Genomic DNA, 24,849 nt, shown 5'->3' on the forward strand with positions numbered 1-24,849 from the left:
TCATTATAGAGAGACACAGAGACGGCCATCTGTCTTGGTCTAAAGCAGGGGTCTCAAACTTTACAATTAATTACAACAAAATTTACATTAATTGTTTGGTTTTAATGTTAAAACTCTGTTCTATTTCTGGGCGTGTTAATGACGGTTAATGGCGTTAACGCATGACGCGTTTCCATGGCGACTGACCGGAAAAAGACGCGCGTGACGTCATGTTTACGTGACTCCGGAATGTTAAAATGACTCTCTAAAGTAGCCCTAAACTTTAAAAACAGAGGCACACATATGCAGTACACAGGTACGCTGGTTATTTGTAGCGCACCTCTTTTCGTTTATTAAACCTTGTCGTGAACTATTATATATACATATATACACAGTGTCTGAAGTGGATAGGTAGCACAGGTAAATATTAATGCTTGTGCACTGTGGTTTATGTGTCTTCACAACTTTGCCGGGCGTTTGTCAACTGTGACGGCATGAGAAAGGCTTTCGTGTTTTCATTGACGGAGCGTCACCATATGCGTTGCACAAATGAGTGGAAAAAAACCAACAGTAAATGTGTTTGCGCTGCTCTCTGCATGACTGCTGCTCTTAACGCGCGGAGACCTTCAAGCTGTGCACCGCAGTTGGTGCTCGTCTCCTATAGACGACATCCCCATTATGCACAGCAGTTGGTCGTCAGGGTCAGGAGGAAAAATCACGACGGAAAATGATCTATGAGAAAATCACCTCCTTTCAAAAGGAAAAGGGATGGGGGGATGGGGGGATGGGGGGGGGTACTAGTGAAGGCAATAAGGCAGTGCTGGTGGATGTTGGAGGCTGATGGCTTGTTGATTGGTAATGAAATGATAATAAGCATGCTGATGAGGGAGTGGACAGCCATTGCGGCTCTCATGCTGGGAGTGATCATTGATTTTCTCCTCTGCTGACTGGGTTTTATTACTTTGTGCCTACGCCAGGTGACCATGTGATGTCCCCGTTTGGCGCAACATCCTCACACGCAGCTCTGCAGCTATTACAACAGAAAAGTAATAAACACACACACACACACACACAAAAGAACTCACACATACAGACTCTCACACAGATCCACACGTTGAATTATTTCCAAGGCAGCAGTGACGGGGTGGAAAAATGAGACAAAGAGAGTGGACCGTTGATGGACAGGGTGCCATATTGTGGCGTGATGGATGATGTGCTGATTTGCAATTAGCAGATGGGTGCTTTTGTTTTTTCCACCCATGTGAGGTGAGAGAAATTAAAGGAAGGGGGCAAAAGGGAGAGGCGAGGTACGGGAAAGGAAAGGATGGACGCGGCAGACTGCGTGGGAGTGGAGCCCAGCATGAGGCTGGAGATCCCGTCTGTCAACTCTTACCTGGGCCAGCCAGCCAGCCAGCCAGCCAGCCGGTCATATCACACACACACACACACACACACACACACACAGAAAGTATGTACTCATGCACACGTCTCTCTCTCAGTCTATTGTGTCTTACTGGCACTAGCGTGTGCAGTGTATGCAGCCAGGCAGAGGGATGCAGCTTGATAGAAGGCCTGGAAGCAGCACAGTGAGGCTGGAACACAACTTTTATCTCTCTAATGCACTGATAATCTGTACACACTGCTGCGATTTTCTCTTACTGACACATTGGGTATGAAGGACCTTACATCTGCCAACTCTGTTTGTACTTCCTGTGAGTATGCATGCATGTACACTACCGGGTCACTTAGAAATGTCCTTATTGAATATAAATCAATCAGAAATACACTCTATACATTGTTAATTTGGTAAACGACTATTCTAGCTGCAAACGTCTGGTTCTTAAAGGGACACTGCGTAGTGTTTATGGGTTTATATGACCCAAAATCCACTTTTTTTTTATACATATTATGTGCTCCTGCATTGTCTAGTCACTGTATAATAGTTTTTGTAGTGTTTCAAAAAGTAGCGCTCAGGGAAGAGAGGGGGTGAGCAGAGGAGCAGTTTGTTGTTGTAAATTTCACGCCTCTCCTCTAGATGTCTACTTAAACTACTTACTTCACTTTTAATGGAATATGTACATAGGTGTATAGAGGCCCATTTCCAGCAACCATCTCTCCAGTGTTCTAATGTATACTGTGTTTGCTAATCACATTAGAAGGCTATTGGATAATGAGAAAACCATTGAAAACCCTTGTGCAATGATGTTAGCACAACTGAAAACAGTTTTGCTGTTTCTTTGGCCAAAGCTGCAAAGTCCTGACTATTCATTTTGCAACTCTTTTCATGAATAAAAGTGTGAGTTTTAACGGAAAACACAAAAAAATTGTATAGGTGATAAGTGTACGTTCGTGCCCATACCGAGGTCCATGTCAACAGCACGCGGCCGCTGAGAATAGGGCATGTTCTTGTAAACGGCGTCCAGTATCTTCTCCTTCACTTGGGTGATGGTGTCACAGTTCAGAACCTTCACGGGAATCTCTGGACTGTTTTCATTGTCCGGGTTCACACAGTTCAGGATCTGGATTGTACAGACGGGAAGTAAAAGAGAGAGAGAAAAAATGAGTGAGCAGAGGAAGAGGATAAAGGCGTCCGGTTTTTGTACGGCTTGAGGCTTCGCTCTCATTAGAGCCTCCAAAGAGCATGGCATGAGCTTTGAGAAACCATTTCCGCTTTCACTGGCATCCCGAAATCTAATTTCACACCTTCGGTGGGATACCAATTTCCAGCTCTGCCAGGGTATTAGTACATAATTAGCCAAATTCCCAGTCAGCGCAATCAGAGCATTTTTCATGTCGCATGCTGGCTTGTGTGACATTTCTATCTCTGTGTCTGTGAGTGAATGTGTAGAAGGGTCTGTTTTGGTGTGTGTTTCAGTCTCCACAGCCACCTACCCTGATGTTGGGCCAACACTTTATTAGTTCACTTCATTAACTAATTCTCTTCCCCCACAGGATGAAAGAAGTCCAGCATAGCAGACTCAGCTTTGTCTTAATAATGGTTTATGGAAACAAAAAAAGAAGGAACAAACAAAGCATCTTCTTCTGCTTTTTAGGAAAATGTAATTTTCTCTCGTCCACCGCTGTGACAATAAATAAAGAGAGAGGACTTTGATATCCACGTGAGGATCTCAGCTTGGCATCTATCAGACTTTTGAGTCTTGAGCTTTTACGTGTGGCACTTGTTGTGTGTCTGTCAAACTCGCGAGCCGCGTGTCATTGAGAGCGACATACCAGGGTTTTGTACTCGATCTGCTGGCGAATGAGTTTGTCTTCACTGAGCGAGTAGCGGGCCTCTCCTGTGATGGCGTCGATGGGCCCCTTTTCCATCTGCTGCTTGATGGCGCAGTACAGCATGAACAGAGGCTCACCAGCACACTCCTGTTTACACACACACACGAGAGGACGTCACACCATGAACAGACTTAAAATCAAAAAAACGTAGTATATTTTCTTTAATTTAGGAACATCCATTAATAAAGATGCGCAAGGTGTATTTATAGTGTAGATTACAGATTTGCTCGGAGCACTAACCTTGAGGAATTTGTGAAGGAGGAAGGCAAACCAGTTCGTGAGCATCTTCTCTGCGACTGACTCTGTCCTGAAATGACAAGGGGAAAAAAAAGAGGAAAACATTAATTAATTTATTTATTTTCTGCCGCTTTATCTTCCACGCGAGGATCGCGGGGAGGCGCTGGTGCCAATCCCAGCGGACATAGGGCAAAAAGTGGGCTACACCCTGGACCGGTTGTCACTCAATCACAGCGTCCAATCTGAAATTTTATCATTTTTGTTCCTGCCAAATAATAAACAAGTTTTAGATAATAATGTAAGACTTCAAGGAAGTTATCGTGCCAGCCTGGGTTGGAACATCTTGCGAGTGGTTTCGCTCGTGTCTGCAGCACAGTGGTCACAGTGAGCGAGCAGAGCACAGCGAGTGCATCTGTGTGTGCGCACGCGTACAAAGAGTGCGTGACTGATTATGCATGCGAGCGTGTCAGCGGCGCGCGTGTGTTTGTATTCATGTGTGGTTGAACACAGCGGGACTCCGTCAGCTGTGACAAGCCTCAGCTGTTGAGAGAGATGAGTGCTGTCGCAGCCAGGTAACGCCTGATCACAGCCAAAACGATCTCCCTCTCATTTCCTCACCGCCTTCCTCCTCCGTTACCTCCTCTCCCTTCCCAGTCAGTCACACATGGAGGTGCAGCCTGCTGCTGGGCTTGGTTGGGCATGAACACACACACACACACACACACACTTGCAATGACCTCATCGTGATTTCCAACATGGCACACAAGAGAACCGCGTATACCTCTTGTTTTTTTTTTATACAATTCCTGCTCATATCTACGGATATGAAGTGACATGAGGAAAAAAAAAAAATGACGAAAAAATCGATAAATTGAAATCTCGAGTTTCCAAAAAATTATGAAAAAAATATATTTTTTTCATATTTTTTTGGAAACTCGAGATTTTTTCAAGAAATGAAGATTCTTTCAAAAAAGTTTTTTCCTCAAAAAGTTTTTTCCAAAAAAAGTTTTTTCCAAAAAAAGTATTTTCCAAAAAAAGTATTTTCCAAAAAAAAGTATTTTCCAAAAAAAGTATTTTCCAAAAAAAAGTTTTTCCAAAAAAAAAGTTTTTTCCAAACAAATGTTTTTCCAAAAAAAATGTGTTTCTAAAAAAAAAGTAAAAAAAACAAAAAAAAACATTAAACATCAAAGCATTTCAAACTCGTGACCTCGACTTTCTAAAAAAATGATGAAAAAAAAATATGATTTTTTTTTGGGAAATAATTTTTTTTCATCATTTTTAGAAACTCGAGACCTCGACTTTGAAACTCGAGATTTACATTTTTTATTTTTCGTCATTTTTTTTTCTTCTCATGTGTCCGCATGGCAGACAAAATATCCCCCATCTGCCCCATTAGCACAATCATGGAACACTGGAGTAACAGAAGTTCAATTCAGAAAAAAAATAAGACAGGAACACCGAACTGCCAGGTGGGCATGGTTAACAAGCATGAAGGACATATGAAAGGGTTAGTTCTGTGTAACCCATGTGGACGAGCACCTGAGGTGAATACAAAACGACACAGACAGCTCTGCTCTTTCACCTCCTCAGTTTGACAACGCATGATTAAAAATGCTACCTGAACGTGACCGGACTGGACATGGGAGTTGTCTACCTGTCAGCTTTTGGTCCACACACTGGCATCACTGTCATTACTCCCACTAGCTCAAACATAATCACAAGTTAACGTGCCTAATGGTGAAGTGCACCATAGTCCGTGCGAGCGTTAGAGCTTTTGCGATTGTCACCTGGCAAATGATTGCTCCCCATCAACTTGTACATTTAAACAGCGATGCATTGAGAAAAGAAAAAAGAAGAAAAAAGAAGACCTTTTTAATGTGGCAGGAAATTACAGTGATTACTCTGGTGGATATGATGGAGAGGCCTTACACTGTGGTGAACCACGGATTAGTCGGAATTGAAGCTGCCAGGTATTAAAGACAAGCTGGAAGGCTTTCGTCTCCTCAGAGCTAAATAGTGCTGGGGATGATTATACCTATTCAGTCTCTGAATGGACCCAAAGGGAGATTATGACTATTATGGAGATAATTGCGTTAAGTCATGTTTGAGGGCTATAAGCAAGAGCCTGGGGCCCGAGGCAGCGGTCCTGGAAGGATTGTGTGAGCCAGAGGAGGGAACAACAGATCGTTTAATCACAGAGGCTGCAAAAAAGTGTTGGTCATTCTTAATACTCCCTTTCTCCTCACACCTGAAAACTGAACTCTGCTTCAAGTGCAAGACAGTAGAAGCTGTATTTTGTTACGACAGGGGGCATTTCAAGCAAAAATGTGATAAGGGATTCTATGCATCCATCTTCTAGGTTCTGCTGAGCCTATCTCAGCTGACATAGGGCGATAGGCGGGGTACACCGTGGACAGTTCGCCAGTCCATCGCAGGGCCACATATAGAGACAAACAACCTAAGGTCAATTTAGAGTGACCAATTCACCTAATCCCCAAATCTGCATGTTTTTTGATTGTGGGAGGAAGCCGGAGAACCTGGAGAAAACCGGCGTCAATGTTAACGCATTAATCGTTTCCATGATGACTGACCGGAAAAAAAGTTAAAATAAGTCTCTAAAGTAACACTAAACTTTAAAAACAGAGGCGAACATACGCAGTACACAAGTACGCTGGTTATTTGTAGTTCTCCAGTTGGACTATAGGTGCGCTAACGGCACTAAAGGAGCTAAAGGAGCTAACGCAGATAACGGAGCTAACCTACCTCCATAAGGTAAATGGAGCCTGGACTCCGGTGCCGCGGCACAAAAACACGACGCCACGCGTGTCTTTTTCCGGTCAGTCGTCATGGCAACGCGTCATGCGTTAATGTTGACGCCGCAAACGCCGTTAGCGTGCCCAGCACTAATTTTTTATTAATGCATTCACTAATTAAACACTGCTCAGTTTTTTATCTTATTAATTTATCCATAAATAATCACTGGTCGACCTTTTTAACGACCAATCTAATAACCAAATGGGCCACACGGTTGGTGTAGTCGTTAGCACTCTTGCCTTTGCAGCAAGACGACTGTGTGCCAGTTTCCTCCACAGTCCAAAAAAAGCAATATTGGGATTGGACACTCTAAATTGACCATAGGTGTGATTGTGGCCCTGTGATGGACTGGCGATCTGTCAAGAGTGTACTCAGCCTATCGCCCTATTTCAGCTGAGATTGTCACAGCTCCCCCCGCAACCCTCACATGGAAAATAAAGGGGTAGAAGATGGATGGATGGATGGATGAAATAACCAAATATTCTTGTCAATTCTTATTATTATGAGTCGTGACAGTGACTCCCATGTCTGGAGCGAGACTGCTGGCCAGTCTATCGGCAGCTCGCTGAGCGGATGGAGAGCTTGGTGACAAGTCAGCGTCAATATTTCAAATGTGATGCGCCAGAAGGGAGAGAAAGACGAGCATTACTTCACCCAGTTTCTGCTCGAGGAAGAGCACGATCCTGAGCATGTGCAACTGGCTACATCCACTGAAGGTGGCGCACAAACACAAACTCTATCCCTCTCTGCTTTATATACAAAGAAACACTTGAGGGTACAAGTAAGGAAGACCCACATGCAGAGTCTTCATTGAAAATCACAATAAAGAGCAACTCTGTGAACTCTTTTCTTGCTGAACAAACCTAAATGTATTTATTGAAGAACAGCCAAAATCTCCCTGTAACTGGCCCCTCTGCTGCCTACCATGTTCCCCTCCCCGTTTGTTTTAGTCTTAAGTGTGTTAGAAGTTAATGGAACCTATTAAGCATTTTAATAAGCTCAGTAAGTCCCAAAGCAGGAAGTCAAATAAAGGCCTTTGTGCGGGGGTGATACTAACTCCCGCATAATATCGCTCCTTTTGAATGTCAGGAGGGGAGGTGCACTTTGTCCTCCTTCTGCTTTCAGTCTTTTCCTCCTCTTCATCGACATCCACTTCCTTTTTTCAATTAATTGAGTTCCATTAATGAACATCAGGATTTCATTATACCACATAGCATTTAATGGGGGCTTCACATCCTCCCCCCCCAGTTTCTGGTCGCCCTAATGGCAGCTCGGGTGTAGGGGAGGCTATATTAGCAGGCAGTGGAATGTCTTTCAATGAGGCTAATGCCAAACACAATTCTCGCTGCCTTATTAATGCTGTACTCTATTGCTCTGCATGGGCGGAAATCTCATTAGAAAAAAACGCTGAGGAGAAAAATAATACAAGATTGAAAAGTCTCAAGGTGGTGGAAGCAATGTTGTGTGATTCCATTAAAAGGATATTATGAAAAGGAAGGAGAAGAAAGAGACAGAGTCAAGACGACGGCTGTGGCTAAACACAAGGAGATAATGAAGAGAATGGAGAACAGTCTCATGTGAAAAAAGTAATAGCGGGCAGCGAGGCATGAGAGGACAATGCTGTGAAGTGACCAGACGTGAATGTGACCAAGAGCATATTTCACTAACGGTGGGAAACGCAATCGTAAAAAAAAACTGTACAGGTACAGCATCGGTTCCACTTTGCAGGCTGGAGAGTGAGGAAATCAAACACGTCGGCCAGAGCTTACGCACTGCTTTCACGGAGCTTCTAGGAGAATGTTAGTGTCTGTAAGCTGAAATCTTCTTATACCAAGAGAAAGAACGTTCCTTGCATCCTTAAATTCCAAGTAGTCCAGAGCGTCTTTTAAACAACATGCCTCAGAGGAGCAAGAGAACACCTCGCACATGTAATTCCAGGAACTTAAGTGATATTGCAGTGTTGAAGTCTAATGTCAGCAAAGACATACACTTGCGTTTATTGCGTTTTTATTACACAACTAGATGGGAAAGCCTCGCTTTTTGAGGCAAAATATTACATTAATGAGCTCTAAATTCTTAGTCTAGTGACTAATATAAGCTAATGTGATAGTAGGACATCAGCAATTTAACAGAAACACAATATTGTTGGGAGATAAGGTGCCACGAGAGAGACAAGGTATGTGTGAAAAGAATATAGAAGAGAGTGTTGCAGACATAGGGATGGAGAGACGCTGGCTCAGATCCAGCGTAAATGTAATCAAAAACTAGTTGACATGCATTTCCCTGCAAAGAGTTTTCAGAATTTCTGTTTAATTTTTTCTGCTAAAAATAGATTTATTTTTTTTAATTGCCATTTTTTTAAATGCCTCCACAAAATTCCTCAATCTGTTTCCCCTCCTGTCTTCCCTTTCCCTCTGCGCTCCGGTTCGTGAAGGCACGGCAGTTCCATCTTCTGACTGGAGCTGAACTCAACAATTAAGGGAGGCCTCGCTTTTGCCGGAACACTGCACTGCTCGTTTGTCAGAACCCCCTTTGCGACCTGGACATCACACTTACTACATACAGCACTTACTCCCTACAACGTTTGGAGGCACTCTTTTCATGGTACACTCGGGCAGTTCAATTGTTGTTTAATGCCAGTCCTTTTATTTAAGTACTTGTCAATCAATCTGAGAAAAATGAACAGGTTTTAATTATTTTAATCCTTTTATATTTACATAATAGACTGATTTTTAAAGTGTTAATATTCTATATGTTTATACTATTAAAGGCCCATAGGACATGTACAATTAAAGGTGCCATATGTAAGAATGTGGCCAAAAACGGTTACTACATTCAAATTCAAAATACAGAGGTCTTTTATGTTTCATATTCTGACGTAACTGGCAACCCGTGGTTGCTCGGCAGCTGAGACTCTACTGACTGCAATTATTGGTAGCCGGCGGTAGGTGGCGCCACATGCCAAAACATGATTTCAAAACATAAACAATATTTGCAGTCTGCAAAAGATTTTTTTTAATGCAAATATTTTGGCTGTACTGTTGTTGTTGGTGAGTTCAGTTTGTTATATGAACATTATTCCTGAGTCTCTGTGACATATTAGGAGGATTTTATGGCCAGTTGCTTTAGATTTATTACATAATGCACCTTTAAAACAAGTATTATCTGAGTAGCCGACAGGCTTAAACAAACAAATACAGGTTCTCCAGTATGAAGTATACATTCCTGGGGTGTAGAATTTCTGAAAAAGGACTGCAAGATTCACTACTGCCTCATTGGTTTTGGTCTTTTCATGGCTTTTGTTGACCATATAAAATGTGTCCGTATCCTTTCCTTAAAGCAACATGACAGATAGGACTATTTCTGTGATGCTTGTATGATTGTGGTTTTCTCTTAGAGCTTGCTGGCTTGTGGAAATAATATCCCCTCTCTAGAAAAAAAGAAAAATTCAGTGACAGTTGAATGGTGGGAAAAGCACAGCTCAAATATGTCTCGAGATGCACTTTCACCCCACTGTAATATAAATGAGGACAGGAAGTAGGTTGGGCGACATGCAGGTCTTCACTGTGTGCTGGCTCTATCCCATACCCATGTATAAACCTTACCCAGAGACTGCAAGCTCACAAATAATTCATTCATACAACAACATTCAGAGTGACAACTACTTCTGCAGTTCTATTACATGCACACTGGATTCAGCTTCAATTAGTATTACATATTCTAGCAAACACAAAAGAGGCACGCCAACAATTGACAACAGTGGGGGTCTTTCGTCAGCATAGTGGCAAGCATTTCAATATCATATTATACTAGTGCAAAGTATTCCTATAGTGGGAGCTGAAGAAGATTCAGTTACGGTAATGCATGATAAGGAATGTAAAGGTTAACGTAATACAAATACTTTGCAACTGGCGTAGCTGACAGTCACAACAGCTAGCTATGCTAAGGCTAATCGAAAATGAAAACATTTGCGTTGTGCCTAATGAGGTTGCACAGTGTTTGTATTATGGTAGCCCTATGCTAATGCTAACTGTAGCCTCGCTAGCTTACCTTTGGAAACAGGTTCGCCAAGTTAGCCGCAAAGTAGTAGCATGCTAATGGTGAACCGTGTGAAAATGTCTCACCCACAGTGAGTACAGCCTCTTCACTACCACCTCCCCGCTCCAGACAGCACAGCTGCTGCTGATGAGCCGCTGCCTGCCTGGTGCAGCGTGATAAATCAGCGAAAAGTTAAAATTCCTCCAAAAACTGTGAAAATCAAGGATGCACACCATCAGGCCATTCTCAACCCATATCCAAAGTCGAAGGGAGATCTGACTAATGGTCAGTGAGATATGCCTGTCACAGACAGACACACAGACGCAACATGCTTTATCGATAGATGACATAAAAGAAAGGAGACAGTAGAATAGAAAAGGCACCTGAAGGTGAACATTTGTGTGTCAAAAATAGAAGAAGAAAAAAAAAAAGCCAAGATAAATCAATAATCCCTTGAATTTTTTTTTTTTTTTTTTAAATGTGTGAAATAAAAAAAACTACAGGACATTTAGCCCTCCAGGCTGCAACGGCAGGACCCAGGATTATGTACCACAGCTCCTAATGAGAGAGAGGATAATGAAAGCTTAGAGGTGACTTGGGGCCTGCTGTCATTTGAAATAACAGCCAAATTTAAGTCCAAGTGTTGCTCTGTAGTCCACATCTATGTCTTAAAGTGGGTTTTTAAACTACAAATGCTGACGGGAACATTCACATCAGAACAGAAGTGTTGTTTTAACTTGTAGCAGCTGCCTTCTCTAACTGACTGAGTCAAAGTCAAGCACAGAGCACTTTTCTTGTTTCTAAGTAAACTTTTTCTATATATAAACAGAGACCAAAGCAGCTGAGGAAACCTGGTGTTTAAAGTTTTAACACATTTTCCCGATTTCCCTGGAAAACAATGTACACCGGAGACACGAAGAGGGGGGCTGAAAAAGTTAAGTTGAACCCGCCGCTTCTGCATGTTTTATAAGGTGCCTGAGCCTGGAGGATAAGTGAGACTGACATTGGCAATGAGAGAGAGCACGAGGGAAAGACACAGTGCGAGAGAGAGAGAGATGGTGGAATTACAGAGAGAGGATTGCTTTTCCTGACATTGAGTGCACAGCATTTACTGTAGATGTTACTGTAGCACTCACTACAAGCCTGAAGTGTCTGCAGAGGAACATGCAGAGAAACACGCAGGGAAATCAGCAACGCATCCACCCACAAGAAGAGAAAAAAGAGGAAGGCGGGGTGTGTGCTTCAAAACACTCCTCGTCCATCTGTCTATATGAATCAAAATCCTCCTACAGCCAGTGTGCTTATTTACATGTTTTTTAAATGAGAGCTGAGTTCTCTGTGTCTCAATAAATATCCTCCGGTCACAGATCACATATCAACAGACACACAGTATCTTGTTATTTCTTTTGATTAAACTCTGTAACATCGCAAACTGTTTTCAAAAGCGCACAGCATGACTGGGAATTAAGGGAATCGTTTTCTGTTCGACGTGTTTCATGTGCTTTTTTCTTTGGAACACTTTTAAAGTCAAAACAGGAGCATTAATTAAAGGTGCATTATGTAATAAATCTAAAGCAACTGGCCAGAAAATCCTCCCAATATGTCACAGAGACTCAGGAATAATGTTCATATAACAAACTGAACTCACCAACAACAACAGTACAGACAAAATATTTGCATTAAAAAAAATCTTTTGCAGACTGCAAATCATGTTTTTGTTTTGAAATCATGTTTTGGCATGTGGCGCCACCTACCGCCATCTACCAATCATTGCAGTCGGTAGACTGCGGAGCAACCACGGGGTTGCCAGTTATGTCAGAAAACGAAACATAAAAGACCTGAATTTGAATGTAGTAACCGTTTTTGGCCACATTCTTACATACGGCACCTTTAATGTTTAACATTGATGCTGAAAGCCAAATGTATTAAATGATTAACCCGTGAAAAGAATGATATCCCCCCCCCCCGCCCCCGAAATCTAATTCACAGTGTTTAATTAATCGAATGCATGGAACCTTTCAGAGTCGTGGCATTGCTACGGGTCATTATCAACATGCTTCGTGGCGAACATGCGTGCCGTTTTTACCTGCGCAGCAGTAACTTGGGGTGGTTTTTGCTCTCCAGGTTGCGGTCAATGAGGTCTGACAGCAGGTGCTTAAGGACGTCGGTGGCGTACTCCAGTCGTCCCTGCAGCGCCGTCATGATAAGTGAGGCCACGTTGCCGCGGTCCCTCATGGAGAAAGAGCGCTGCATTTCCAGCGTGCGGATGAAGGTGAGCAGGAACACTTTGTTGTTGATGAGCTGGCCAAAGAGCTTCAAGGCCTTCTCCACATTCTGCTGGCCATTACCCGACACCTGAAGAAAAATGCATGCTTGCTATGAGAACCTTCCAGCACTTATATTAATAAAAAAAACGAAAAATATACAAAACTAGGAGTGTTTCACTTCTCTTTAGCTTCCACCTGAAGAAAAATGCATGCTTGCTAGGAGATGCTTCCAGCACTAATATTAATAACAAAAACAAAATATACAAAACTAGCAGTGTTTCACTTCTCTTTAGCTTCCACCCTGACCTTGCCTCACACAAAACAAACATTTTTTTTCTTCTTCCCCCGAACGGACCAAAACCCTCGCTCATGTTTCACTTCAGGGAGACAGACGTTCCCACTCATGGTGAGTAATTGAGAAGATCTTAATCAATTATTGACCCAGGTCTTTTTTAAAAAGCACAGTGCTCCGAGTTGGCCGCCATTTCACAACCAAGTCGAATGTCAAACGACTTCTCAGCGTAAGACGATCTCTGAGTTACCAAAAAAGTTTGAAAGACTAATCCTGGTCGGTGACGACAGACTTCGCTTGACCTAACTTTATTTTAAGTTACATTAAATGGGAATTTCTTTTGGCTAATTTGGATTTTACTTTGAATACAAATGCATGTCATGCAAACCTGAAATAACTGACTGAACGATGGCGTAGAAGTGGGGGAGACGTTGCCTTTAGATTAGATTAAATTTGATAGGAAATCCACACTTACCAAATGGTGCATACATGCAACAGTGTAAACAATGTTATGCTATAATTCTCTCTTTGATTTTACTTGATATTGTAAGCGATGGTCACACCTTGCTCATTTCTCAAGTATAAATTAAGGCTGCATGTATGAATATATACATGTATGCATGTATGCATACAATCACATGGATAAATAAATAAATAAATAAATAAATAAAATGCACAAGAAACATGAGCAAACGGCAAACACGCAATGAATCAAAGTCACAACTAATGCGATCTGATACGAGCCGCAATCTTTCTGCCCAATAAAGCAATTCCATCCTCCCTCACAGTCGGTCTTAAAATAGAAAGGCAAACCCTCTCTATCATGATGAATCGCTTTATCCGGGATAGTGGACACCACTCTGTGCATTCCACATAAAATAACCTCATTTTCCAAGCTCTTCCACTCTGCTCTCGTAAAAGATGAGTGAAATGTGTTAACCAGACAGTTTTCCTTTTTTTCCCTCCCTCCCTCCCTCCCTCCCGTGACACAGGGACCTGCAATCCTGACCGAGGACTGGAAAATAATTGTATTCATTAGGCGTCATACTGCAGCCACTGGTGGATGAAAAACCTAGTACTGGAACCCTGTTTTTTTTTTCACAGGCGAGTGTACGAGTGAGGTGTAAAATTTGTGCGCATGAGAGCAAACTGCCTGGCATGACCAACTATATGTGTGCATGTGTGTGAGGCCAGAGGGTAGGAAGGATAAGTGGCACACTGGTATCATTTCCCCCTCAAGCGCTCTGCTGCTTATGGAGGTTGCCTGAGGCAAAGTGTTAAGGGGCAAACAAACTCCACTACTTGCCCCATCTCTCTTTGTTTTGTTGTTTTTACTTCAGTTAGACTTTGCGTTAAATGTGTGTCATTTATATCACATTTATCTTTTTTTCAGTGTCTTTCTTGGTCTCTTGAATTTACCTCCAGCTCTCTGAGGACAGGATGATCCTCTATGCCGGGGAACAGGACTCTCATTGCATAAGTCCGGTAGTCCAGATAGGGGATTCCAGCTCTGTCCAGGTCACTGGTCAGCTCGTTGATGTCCGTCTGTAGCTCAGCAAAGGCTGGGATGAAAGAAAGACAAAGACAGAAGCCAGTTTGAGGTTACACTGAGTAGCACGTTCAGTAAATCTGTATGAGGCTGTTCTTTAATCCCCCCCCCCCCCCCCCCCAAGAACCAAACATGTGAATCCTTCTTATCTTCATGGTCTTCACTACCATTATGATGAAGCTGTCGGCTAAAGCTCAAGATAGTCTTTATGTCAGAGACAACACACGCACACGCGCACTCTTGCCTCTTGTCACTCATTATTTTATCTACCAGACGGTAAATTAGTTGTTACTCCTGCAACCAAAGTGTGTGTGTGTGTCATCTCAGTGTGAGGCTGCAGATGAGCGCTAGTTAATTGGCTCCGTCCTGACCGACTCCTTGCTCAGACTCACAGCTCAGTTGCTCTGCTTCGCTGCCCTTGGGGAGGCTCCCCATCTGCAGCCTATCACAGGAGCAGCAGCAGTCCCCCCTAACACCCGCCTCACAGCTTCGACATCTCAAAACAGTCCTCAGCCCTCGCCTACCGGCCCCCGCTGTGACCACTGAGTTTACCCGGCCAATGCATAAGCTTACAGGCACACGGGTGCTCATCAGGAAGGTACACAGGTAGCATCTAAATCCACCCTGCAGGCCGGTACATTCCTGGTCACTGCTAATGGTTAAAAAAATGTAATCCTCTGCACTCCTGAGGCTGCCTGTGTATGACTCATTCCCCTTCTGTTTCCCTGCTCTGTCTGCCTGTCTGTCATTTAACCACTCTGGAAGTTAGCTGCAATAAGTTGTTTTCCCTGTATGGTAACGCCAGATGAGCCACTCCGGGGTAGCTGGAGGGTTATAAGGTCCTCTATGACTGACAAAATCCCCTGAACTAGCGGCCGACCAATAAGGGATCATTAAAAACTGATAGAAAAAGGATAGCCACCAGAAAAAAAGTCAGTCAATGTTTTCCAAGTGGATTTCACACTTCTCGAAAGACCCAATGACCTAATTAGATGGGCATCCATTACCAAAAAGGTGGCATCAGCAGCAGCAGCAGCAGGTGTTTGTTTGGTGGACTGCAGAAGTGATTACATTTCCAAGGTTCCTTGAATGCATCAAGAGCATCTGTTTTTTGGTTGGTGGAGTGTTTGCAGAAGGAAATTACATTTAAATGGTTCAGTGAACGCACTTTTAAGCTAAACACACTGTGAAATAATTTAAATAACAAGCCACGAGCAACCGTGACTGTGCCTATAGGTCGCAAAATGCCCTATTGGAGCCGATTGGTATACTTGGCTAATTGGCTTCAATGAATCTGTACACTGAACACTGTCAAAAAATAAACCCCACATTTGCTGCCTCAGTGATCAGCAATAATAACCCCCAATTACGACACGAATGGCTAATGCGCAGTTTTTATTTGAAAGTAGTAATACACATATAAAAATGTCGCAGTCTCCGTGAACTGCTGTGTGGTGGAGCAACTTGAGGTCAGCCGGAGGTTATCGGCGGTCCTCCCACCGGGCAGAGGTTCCTGAGGTCAAATCGACTACAGTGCTCTCTGTTAACCCCCGGAGCCACGAGGGAGGAGTGTGCTTCAAACTAGTTGTGTGTCAGATTTTTCTGCTGCAGTGTCATTGGGAACTTGGTGTGTAGTAGCTTGATAGCATTTACTGACCATTTCTACAGGGCTAAAACACAATATATTTCAAGTTAATTCAAGCTTAGCTACTGTCCCTGACTCCCAACTGCAATAAAAATATACCTTTTCTAAGTCATGTAAACATACACATAAACATACACAATGACGGCGGCACAGAACACAGCTCATGAAAGCATATGCATGGAGCGACCACACCAGTTAAGACATGAATAAAATGTCCTAAACATAATGTGCCTTGCTGAGGGTGGTTAACTCTAATGAGAAACTCTGTATTCATCCTTCAGCTCTTCTGCAAGTTTGTGTGGAGCCTGCAAACTAGAAAGCAGCAAGAACTCTGAGGATTCACTGCGTGACCAGACGGGTCACATACTCGGCTAATGGACTAAATCTGTGTGTTGTGGCACAAAAGCGAAAAAATGACTCACTGTCCCAGATTTGGAGGAATTTTCTATGAATTATTAAACACACACAGGCAACCAATAATTTACTGTACAATATGCACAAATAGACATTTTTCCCTTTTTGTATGATTGCAGCCTACACGAGGGAAATGCATTCCCCAGCACCATTTAGCCACATCAGTGCTAGAGCAGCGTCTGAAATGACTATATTCTAAGCAAAACAGACCTGTAATCATCCTCACTCTACAATCTGAAAACAGTAGTTTGATCCGCAGCTGTGTACTGACTTGACTATTCTGCCACTAACCTTCTTTGCACTCCAGGGCCACGCGTGACTCCAGGTTGTCCATTTGCATCTGCAAGCGCTTGAGGGTGAGATCGTTTTCGCGCGACTTCCGCTTGTAGGCGATGAGGACGAGGATGACGATGATGAGGAGAAGGCCTCCCCCTGCGGCGATGCTGACGATGGCGGGAAGGGTCAAAAGGCTGTCGGACATAATGTTGACCGTGCCAGGAGACACGTGGAGACCACCCACTTGAACCTGTGGAAATAGGCAAAAACACACAATTAACATGTGTTATTTCCATTATCCAGCGTTGTTAAAGTAGACATAATTATACCCTTATTCTCCAAGTTAACCTAGTTCCCTGGTGTCCTAACGATCATGTCTGTGACATGCTTTGGTCAAAATACCTTAAGGATGAAGCACCATAGCAGTTCAATCACCCTGCCAAAACAGCCCTGTTCAGAACGCTCACTTTTGAGTGCCTGTCTCTTTAAATGCAAATGAGACACAGGAAACTACGTCAGTGTCACTGAGGCTTCGGTAGCTAACAGCAGTTAGCATTTGGAAAAGCCATCATTTGCCGACTCTAGCTGGCACATTGCAGTCATATATAAAATGCATCCACTGGACAAGTAAATCCTCTGAGGCTGGAGGTTTGTGTAGAACTCTGTGCTGCACTGTGGAGCCAAGAATAGAACACTTCGTCGACTTCCGCTCTTCCGGATACTATTGCCCTCGCCTGCACTCTCGCGTTTTTTTAAATGATTATAAAGTTTATTTTGCATAATATGTCACCTTTAAGGAAATCATACGCTACTCGCTGCTGTAGAAATCTTGTCGGCTGAAATTGATTCTGAGTGCAAACACATGTGGTCACCTACGCTCTGAGGTGGAAAGGAAAATGAATCCGTGGCTTGCACTAAATACCGGAGCAGGCCAGTAAATAAAGTAGTAAAGTAGATCCTGGCAGAACATTTTGTTAGCTGGGGCACGCTCATGCCGTTCCCCCTTTTGACCCCCTTCCTTTGGCTGAATGAACAACAGTGAAGGCATGACTAATGGAGTTCAGGGGTCAACTGTTACCGGGAATAAATCACAAATAAATGGATAGAATGACACAGGGAAAGGGAGAGAAATTGATGGAAGAAGATGGACAATAATGAACATATACTGACCATGACTTTGTATTGTCCAGTGAGGTTGGGTGGCTCACACAGCAGCTGGCTCTCAGACACAGTGACGGAGCAGGGCGTCTCTCCAATCAGTACCGTGTAGTTAAGCTTTACCCCTCCTGATGTTGGGGGAACCAGGTTTCTGCCCTATGGTGGACAGAGGGGGTGTGAAACACTCAAGACTCTTTTTTTTTTTTTTTTTTTCTTAACAAAGCCAATACATCATACAATCATTCATCTTCTACCGCTTTATCCTCCACATGAGGGTTGTAGAGGGCGCCGGTGCCAATCCCAGTTGACCCAGTCCATCACAGGGCCATAGATCATACAATACAATATAAATTACATCCTATAGGCTTGATTTCATACTTTATTTCTACAGAGGCAGTAAATAGGAACAGTGTGAAATGAATAGGGGTTTCAACTGATTAAAAATATTTATTTAATCCGTTCTAAATGTACTTTAAATGGATATACTTCAAGTTTTTATTGGTCTCACCAACATGGGGAGTGGACCAATATGCTTTATGCAAATGATTACTGCTGCTGTGGCTGGGTAAGAGGAACAAATCATTCCCCCTGCCCAACAAACTGTCAAATACATAACACACTTTCACTGTCTAATGATCTCCTCTGCTCCATTTCACTCTGCATGGCTGCGGCATTAACATGGCACAGGCAGGAGGAGTGATTCAGTGACACAAGAGAACCAGCGGAATTATTTCTCACACTCCCTCGGCAGAGCTACAGTACAGCTGCCTTTGTTGTATTTCACTTCCTGACTTCCTGACTAAGTGGTTCATCCTTTTGTATTAAAACTTATACAGTTATATAAGCATCTAGCAATAGATTCAGCTGTTTTTAACTGTGACACTGACTGACAAAACCCCAAATCTACTCTCTCTCTCTGTCACTTGCCTGCAGCAGTCATTATACCATTAAGAAACAGTAAATGGTGAAAAAAAGTTATATATTGTGGATTGCATATAATCAACTAAACATCTCTGATCACTGACTCTATATATACACATCTCTTGATCTCACGAGTCAGCGTCTTTGCCAACGACATCGTGATACGTCTTGTGCGAGGGTTTAAAACCAATATCATCAATATCCGTCATCAATATACCTTGAGAATGATGGGTGAACCTGGTTTTTGCTCCAGGACTCCAGTGTTGCTGAGAGGCTCAAAGTAAGGGTTTGGGTAGTAGACGAGGTTGGTGTTGTTGTAGACCAGCAGCGCCTGGACGTTGTTGAAGATGAACCCGAACTCGTCGGCGTGTTTCACTGTGTCCAAACCCGGGTTGTACTCTGCCACCAGGGAGGGGGCAAAGCAGCTCATACTGGTGGTGTTTAACACTTTACACACCTAAAGAAGACACACAAAAAGAGTACCGTGTGAGATCATGTGGCACACAAAACGGCCTACGATAGCCTCAGCATCCTGCAATGAAACAAGGATTACGATTCAGTTATCCAAGATAAACTCGCACAGCTAAGCGATGCTACAAATTGGTTTTCCCTTCTCTCCGGCTGTAAAATAAGACACAAAGTTTCCCGGCTGATCTGCAGTTAAACCCCCTTTGTTTGTGATTTTAACCACGAACCACGCAAGGGAGCTCAACAGCCTACAACCAACATGATAAAAGTCATCATTCATTTCAGAGAAAAAGGGGATTCATTGTCCGTCATTATTATTGCCATTTTTATTAGAGAGGAAGCCTCGGTAAAATCAAAAATAATTTGCTTTTACTGCTTTACTGAAAAACACTAGAGGACTCGGAGAACGGAGGCATCGCTCCTCTGTTTCCGCGGGTGGAGATTGAGCTACGGTTCTTTTATTACTTCTCTCCAGTTTGCCCAGATGAGAGACCTGTCTTCCATCCATCCTCCCCAGCTCAGCTCTGGAAGGAAGGGGAGTAAGGATTGATTGCTGCACAGATACTCTGCTCAGAGAGGTTTTTATCTCCTTTCACTCCCTCTCAGCTTTCCCTCTCCCTCTCTCTCTCTCTCCTTGGGGAAGAAACTTAATTAGAGGTAAATATCATCAAAGCTGCTGATCGCTACACTACCACACCTCCTACCTGTTGTCTGCTGCTGCTGCTGCTGCTGCTGCAGGAAAAGCCAGAGAGATCGATGCCAACTCATTCTGCACAGAATACGCCAATTGTTTTGCACGAGTGTGGTGCAAGGCGACTGACAGTAAGGGAAGGATGGGTCACCTCCAATGCTTTCACTAATAAAATCTAAATGTGAAGGTATATTTTGAAGAAAGAACAAGGCTACACTATGTTAATATGGAAGTATGTGGTTTTCTGGTTGCAGATTATTATCCAATTATTTCAATTTAAAATTAACTAATTCTTCACTTTTCCCAATACTTCCTGAATCCTGTTTACAATGATAAAGCAGACCTCCACCAAGGCAGCTCAGTGCCTACAAAATACACCCGGCTGGCGCTCCTGGGTCAGACAGGGAGTGTTGTAACCAGTGATAGCGTCTATGGATCAAACCCCAAATGTAATCACTTGTTTCTGGTCCCATTGCGGACATTTCCTGAAAATTTCATCCAAATCCGTCCGTGACTTTTCCAGTTATGTTGCTAACTAACAGACAGAAAAACAAACTCTAAAACCTCCTTGGTGGAGGTTAAAAAACAGAAAAGGCAGTCAATCCTTCTTCTTTTTTTTTTGGGAGAATGTTTTGAGACATGAACCTTCTTCTATTTGTGCTTGAAAAATGACTCCGCAGCAGTATTTCAGTCAAAAGAGATGGTGAGTAATTTCCCAGTAGTTTCCGACTAAACGATTAATCAACAAATCACTTCAGCCGTTTATGTGACTATCAGCGGGGCTGGAAGACAGCCAAAGATCCAGATTTATAGGCATCTGTCACAGCACAATACAGAAATACCACTGTACGCCATGGCTGCAGACAAGGCCCCAATGCTCTGCAGCAGCTTTCCCTGATGTTCAGACATTTGCCTTTCGCAGTGACACAATAAGCACTTTCAAAAAGAGATATCATAACTATGAAGGGCCCCTGACACACTTGCACCAAGTTTAGTTTGTGTGAAATCGCATTAACCTGATTTTTTCCATGGTAAATGGACAACTCCTTATATGGACATCCTGGGGGTGTGAGTTTATATGTAACATATTCAGGCTATAAACGTGTTCTTCATATGTGTTGTTGAGTCAAAGTTATGATTCATTTTATAGCGCATTTTTTAGTATAGTGATATAAAGTAGGAATAATCGTGCAAAAGTCACAAAATTAGACAATTTTTTACCTCCGCCACGGAGTTATGTTTTAGAGTTTGTTTGTCTGTCTGTTAGTTAGCAACATAACTCGAAAAGAGGCATGGATGAAATTTTCAGGAAATGTCCGTAATGGGACCAGGAACAAGTGATTTAAATTTGGGCGTGATCCAAAGAATGGATATCACTGATTACAACACTCGCTGTCTGACCCAGGCGCGCCACCAGGGTGTATTTTGTAGGCACTGAGCTGCCTTGGCGGAGGTCTGCGCTCTCCGAGTGCTTTTCTCGTTCTTTCATTTTTGTTCATAAAAACGAGCCGAGCAAACTTTGAACTGTGACGTATTTCCATATTTCACAAACTCAATCCGATAGTAAACATTTTGAGTACTTTTTGCTCAGGTGTGTTTATATAGTTGGTGAAAATGGAAAAAAAAAACAAGTTTTAATCAGGTTGTCTGGAAAAAAAGGATATAAGACACTCTATATTGCACATTTTTATAGCCTCTGTATATAGTGTACATTTTAACATAGTAATGGAAAAATGGCAAAATGTATACCTGTCAAAAGTATACATCATTTTCTAAAATAATTTCGCACATCCCATATGTTTTTTTCTGATGACACGGGAATAAAAAAAGTGTCATGAATATATACTGTACACTGTTTTCAAGCGAAGTTTAAAATGGCTGCTCTCCTCACTGTTGGCATGATGACACAGTGTAAAGACAGGTCCAGATGCTCCTGCAGCTTCATGACTGTCACGAAGAAGAAACAGCAAGGCATTTGCAAGTCAAGTTCAGTTTGGACCATCTGCTCTGCCTGAAATGGATACTGTGGGGTATATATATATATATATATATACTTTTTTTCCTTCGCTGTCCTTACTTTCTCTCCTTCTCTCTTTCTTATATAAGTCCTCTCTGTCATTGAATCCTGTCAGTAGAGATTATATTTTCATGCATGAGCAAATAGTGATGGGTAAATGAGACACTGTAAAGACAATGGGGGGGGATTTGGGGCAACAAATAGTTCTAAACATAATTTGCAGGGCTTTCGGTAAACGGATATAAAATATTCTCGATAATTCTATGTATAAGTCTTTTTCTCGCACATTAGACAAACAAACTGAAAATTATTTCCAGGGAATCAGAGGGCTTTATGCTGTAAACTTCACAATAAATAAAGTATAATTGTGCAGGTTTAACTGTGACAATTCACAATGTAATTAAATGTTTTAGTGTGTGTTTTATTGTGAAATTACGGTAGCTGTTGCTCTTACGGGAAACCCCTGTGCTGTGATTGTTTTTGTACTATAGTACAGTATTTATACAGGAAAAATCAACAGTAATTCATTATAAAATGATACAATAAGCTACAATGAAAGTACAGAAGGAAATTATATATATATATATATATATATATGGTAATGCACTGTTAAAGTAAGTAATTCACTGTGTAGTGCATCCATTTCTTTAGGGCATGTGGAGAAAAGAAGCTGCACATTGTTCAACATTGATAAAGTGAACTGAAGTCAACAGAGAGAGAGAGAGAAAATAATTGGAATCCTGGCCTCATCTGTCTTCTTTCTCTCGTGTTTGTACAGAACCAGGGTGTTTTAAGGCAGTAACGCTCAAACCCCACTGGCTGAATACATTACCATGATCTACTGCGCTGCTACAGCCCACTCAACCATCCAAAAGGTCTCTGGCCAGGGTAGAGTGTGTGTGTGAGGGAGAATGTCGGAGAGGAATAAAGGAGAGGATGGCCCCCGTCAGTGGAGATGTGTGTGGGAGAAATGGGAGGAGGTCACAGAGTCAGAGGTCATATGACGGCTAACATTCACTGGCTTTGGCTACTGTCCTTGCTTCTCATATACACTTTCCATTTTCCTGCCTGTCTGTCATTCCAAGGCAACTATTAATACTGGCGTTATTTCTTATTCATCCACATACACCCATACGTCCGTGTGGTATACAAGCAAAGTCAGAATATTTAAAGTGTTTTTCCCCCCACAAGATGTGTTTTTTTTTTTTTCCTCCTTCTGACTAATTTCGAACATACTCTCTGAGCACTGCTTGTTCTCCTTTTAAAGTCAAAAGCATGACTACATAACAGCGATGTCAAAGGGGAAATTTCTTCTGCCATCTGTACTGTGGACTCTCAAGATGCCATGGTGATTCACGCTCATGATGCTGACACCACTGAGATAAGATGTACTTCAGATGCATGTAATTGCCGGTCAGATAAATACATCGCTTTCCTCACTTGGTCAAATGAAGAATAAACGTAAAATCATAATGATGCTGCCGTGTTTGTTTAAGTCACATTCTATTCTGTTTCTTCATATCTTTTACTCATGAAACTTGACAGAAACACAGTAAAGAGCAGAGTGGGGCTTTTATTTTCTTTGAAGGGAGTGACTTTGTATCTCAGATCCACTCTCTTATGATCAAATACCACATTTATCTCTGGAAATTAGTAAAAAAAAAAAATAAATAAAAAATTGGGGGGTGAAGTGGCCCTTTAATGAGTAGTGATGGCTCATTAGTACTTTTTTTAATGTCTGATATCGATGCAGACATCACATCCATGAATATTACTGATATCAGTCCACTGGAGTCTTTTTTTACAAAATTAAACTTTTGCACAAGTCCACATAGTTCACAAGATTGCTACATCACATTGTGGACACATAATGGATTGTATCGTATTTTTGTATTGTTCTTTCGCTGACGTCCAATCCAGTCATTTTGACCAGAATCAGACAGACACGATTGATTGTCCATTATCATCACTTATTGCCCTGATCAGCAGACAATCAGCCTGAATTGTCCTTGAATTGATAGGAGCCTGGCACACTGCTGCGGAACACCTTGTATGATAAGCAGCACAGCTGTGACTATGGGCATGATGTGCCAAGGCTGACACTCCAGACCTACGTGCAGTAAATGCACTAAATGGAATCTGTCAGGGACAGGGGGAATGTTATGGAGCTCTAAAATATCCCCTTTTAGCTCTAAAGATTATGATAAATGTTTCAATTTCGACGTGATGACAGATACAGAGCAAATCACAAAGAAAATTGTCTCTCTTCCCCTGTCCCGGGGTTTCTTTGTGAATCAGCGCCGGTGACACAAGGGAAGAAAAGAAGAGAAGCGATTCGGTTTGAGACAGGTGATCATTTGAAGGTTGGCTGACAGACAGCAGCTCTTATTGCTATAGGTTGATCGGCTGCTTGCCTTCCTCCAGTGACAAAAAAGGGGAAACGGTAAAATAAATGAAGGATGGGTAATTGTAACTTTAGCATTTAACTGAAATTCATTCTCCGCGGCTGCGAGAGCAATCAAGACAGTGACACGAGCTTCTTCTGCGAGTGAGATGAAATTACGGCTCAGTAGAGATGAACAAGTCTCTGTCTAGAAGCCATGAATACTGACAAATTAGACAGTACGGCTCCCACACATGAGTCAAATGCCATTTCACCGTGGTCTCCAGCAATCTCTCACTCATGAAGTATTCTTTTTCTCTTCTGCAGAGTTTATTGCGTTACTAGACTTTCATAACTCACAAAGGTCCTTTGGGGGGAAAACTGTGTCGCTATGTATGGAACAGTGTAG

The 24,849-nt window shown here is 42.4% G+C and overlaps 1 protein-coding gene across 1 annotated transcript in view; it reads right to left on the minus strand.

The window, feature by feature from the left end:
• LOC310932081 (plexin-A2-like) overlaps positions 1 to 24,849 on the minus strand; it is a gene marked incomplete at both ends in the record, with an annotated part of 70,676 nt that overhangs the window by 17,068 nt on the left and 28,759 nt on the right. The window contains 8 exons of the mRNA XM_083895354.1: positions 2,339 to 2,498; positions 3,211 to 3,357; positions 3,511 to 3,577; positions 12,446 to 12,714; positions 14,338 to 14,480; positions 16,818 to 17,052; positions 17,973 to 18,116; positions 19,099 to 19,338. Coding sequence (XP_083751480.1) covers positions 2,339 to 2,498; positions 3,211 to 3,357; positions 3,511 to 3,577; positions 12,446 to 12,714; positions 14,338 to 14,480; positions 16,818 to 17,052; positions 17,973 to 18,116; positions 19,099 to 19,338 — 1,405 coding nt within the window. The remainder of the gene's footprint in view (positions 1 to 2,338; positions 2,499 to 3,210; positions 3,358 to 3,510; positions 3,578 to 12,445; positions 12,715 to 14,337; positions 14,481 to 16,817; positions 17,053 to 17,972; positions 18,117 to 19,098; positions 19,339 to 24,849) is intronic.

Source organism: Microchirus variegatus, assembly GCF_963457635.1.
Source record: "Microchirus variegatus genome assembly, chromosome: 9".
NCBI classification, from domain to species: domain Eukaryota; kingdom Metazoa; phylum Chordata; class Actinopteri; order Pleuronectiformes; family Soleidae; genus Microchirus; species Microchirus variegatus.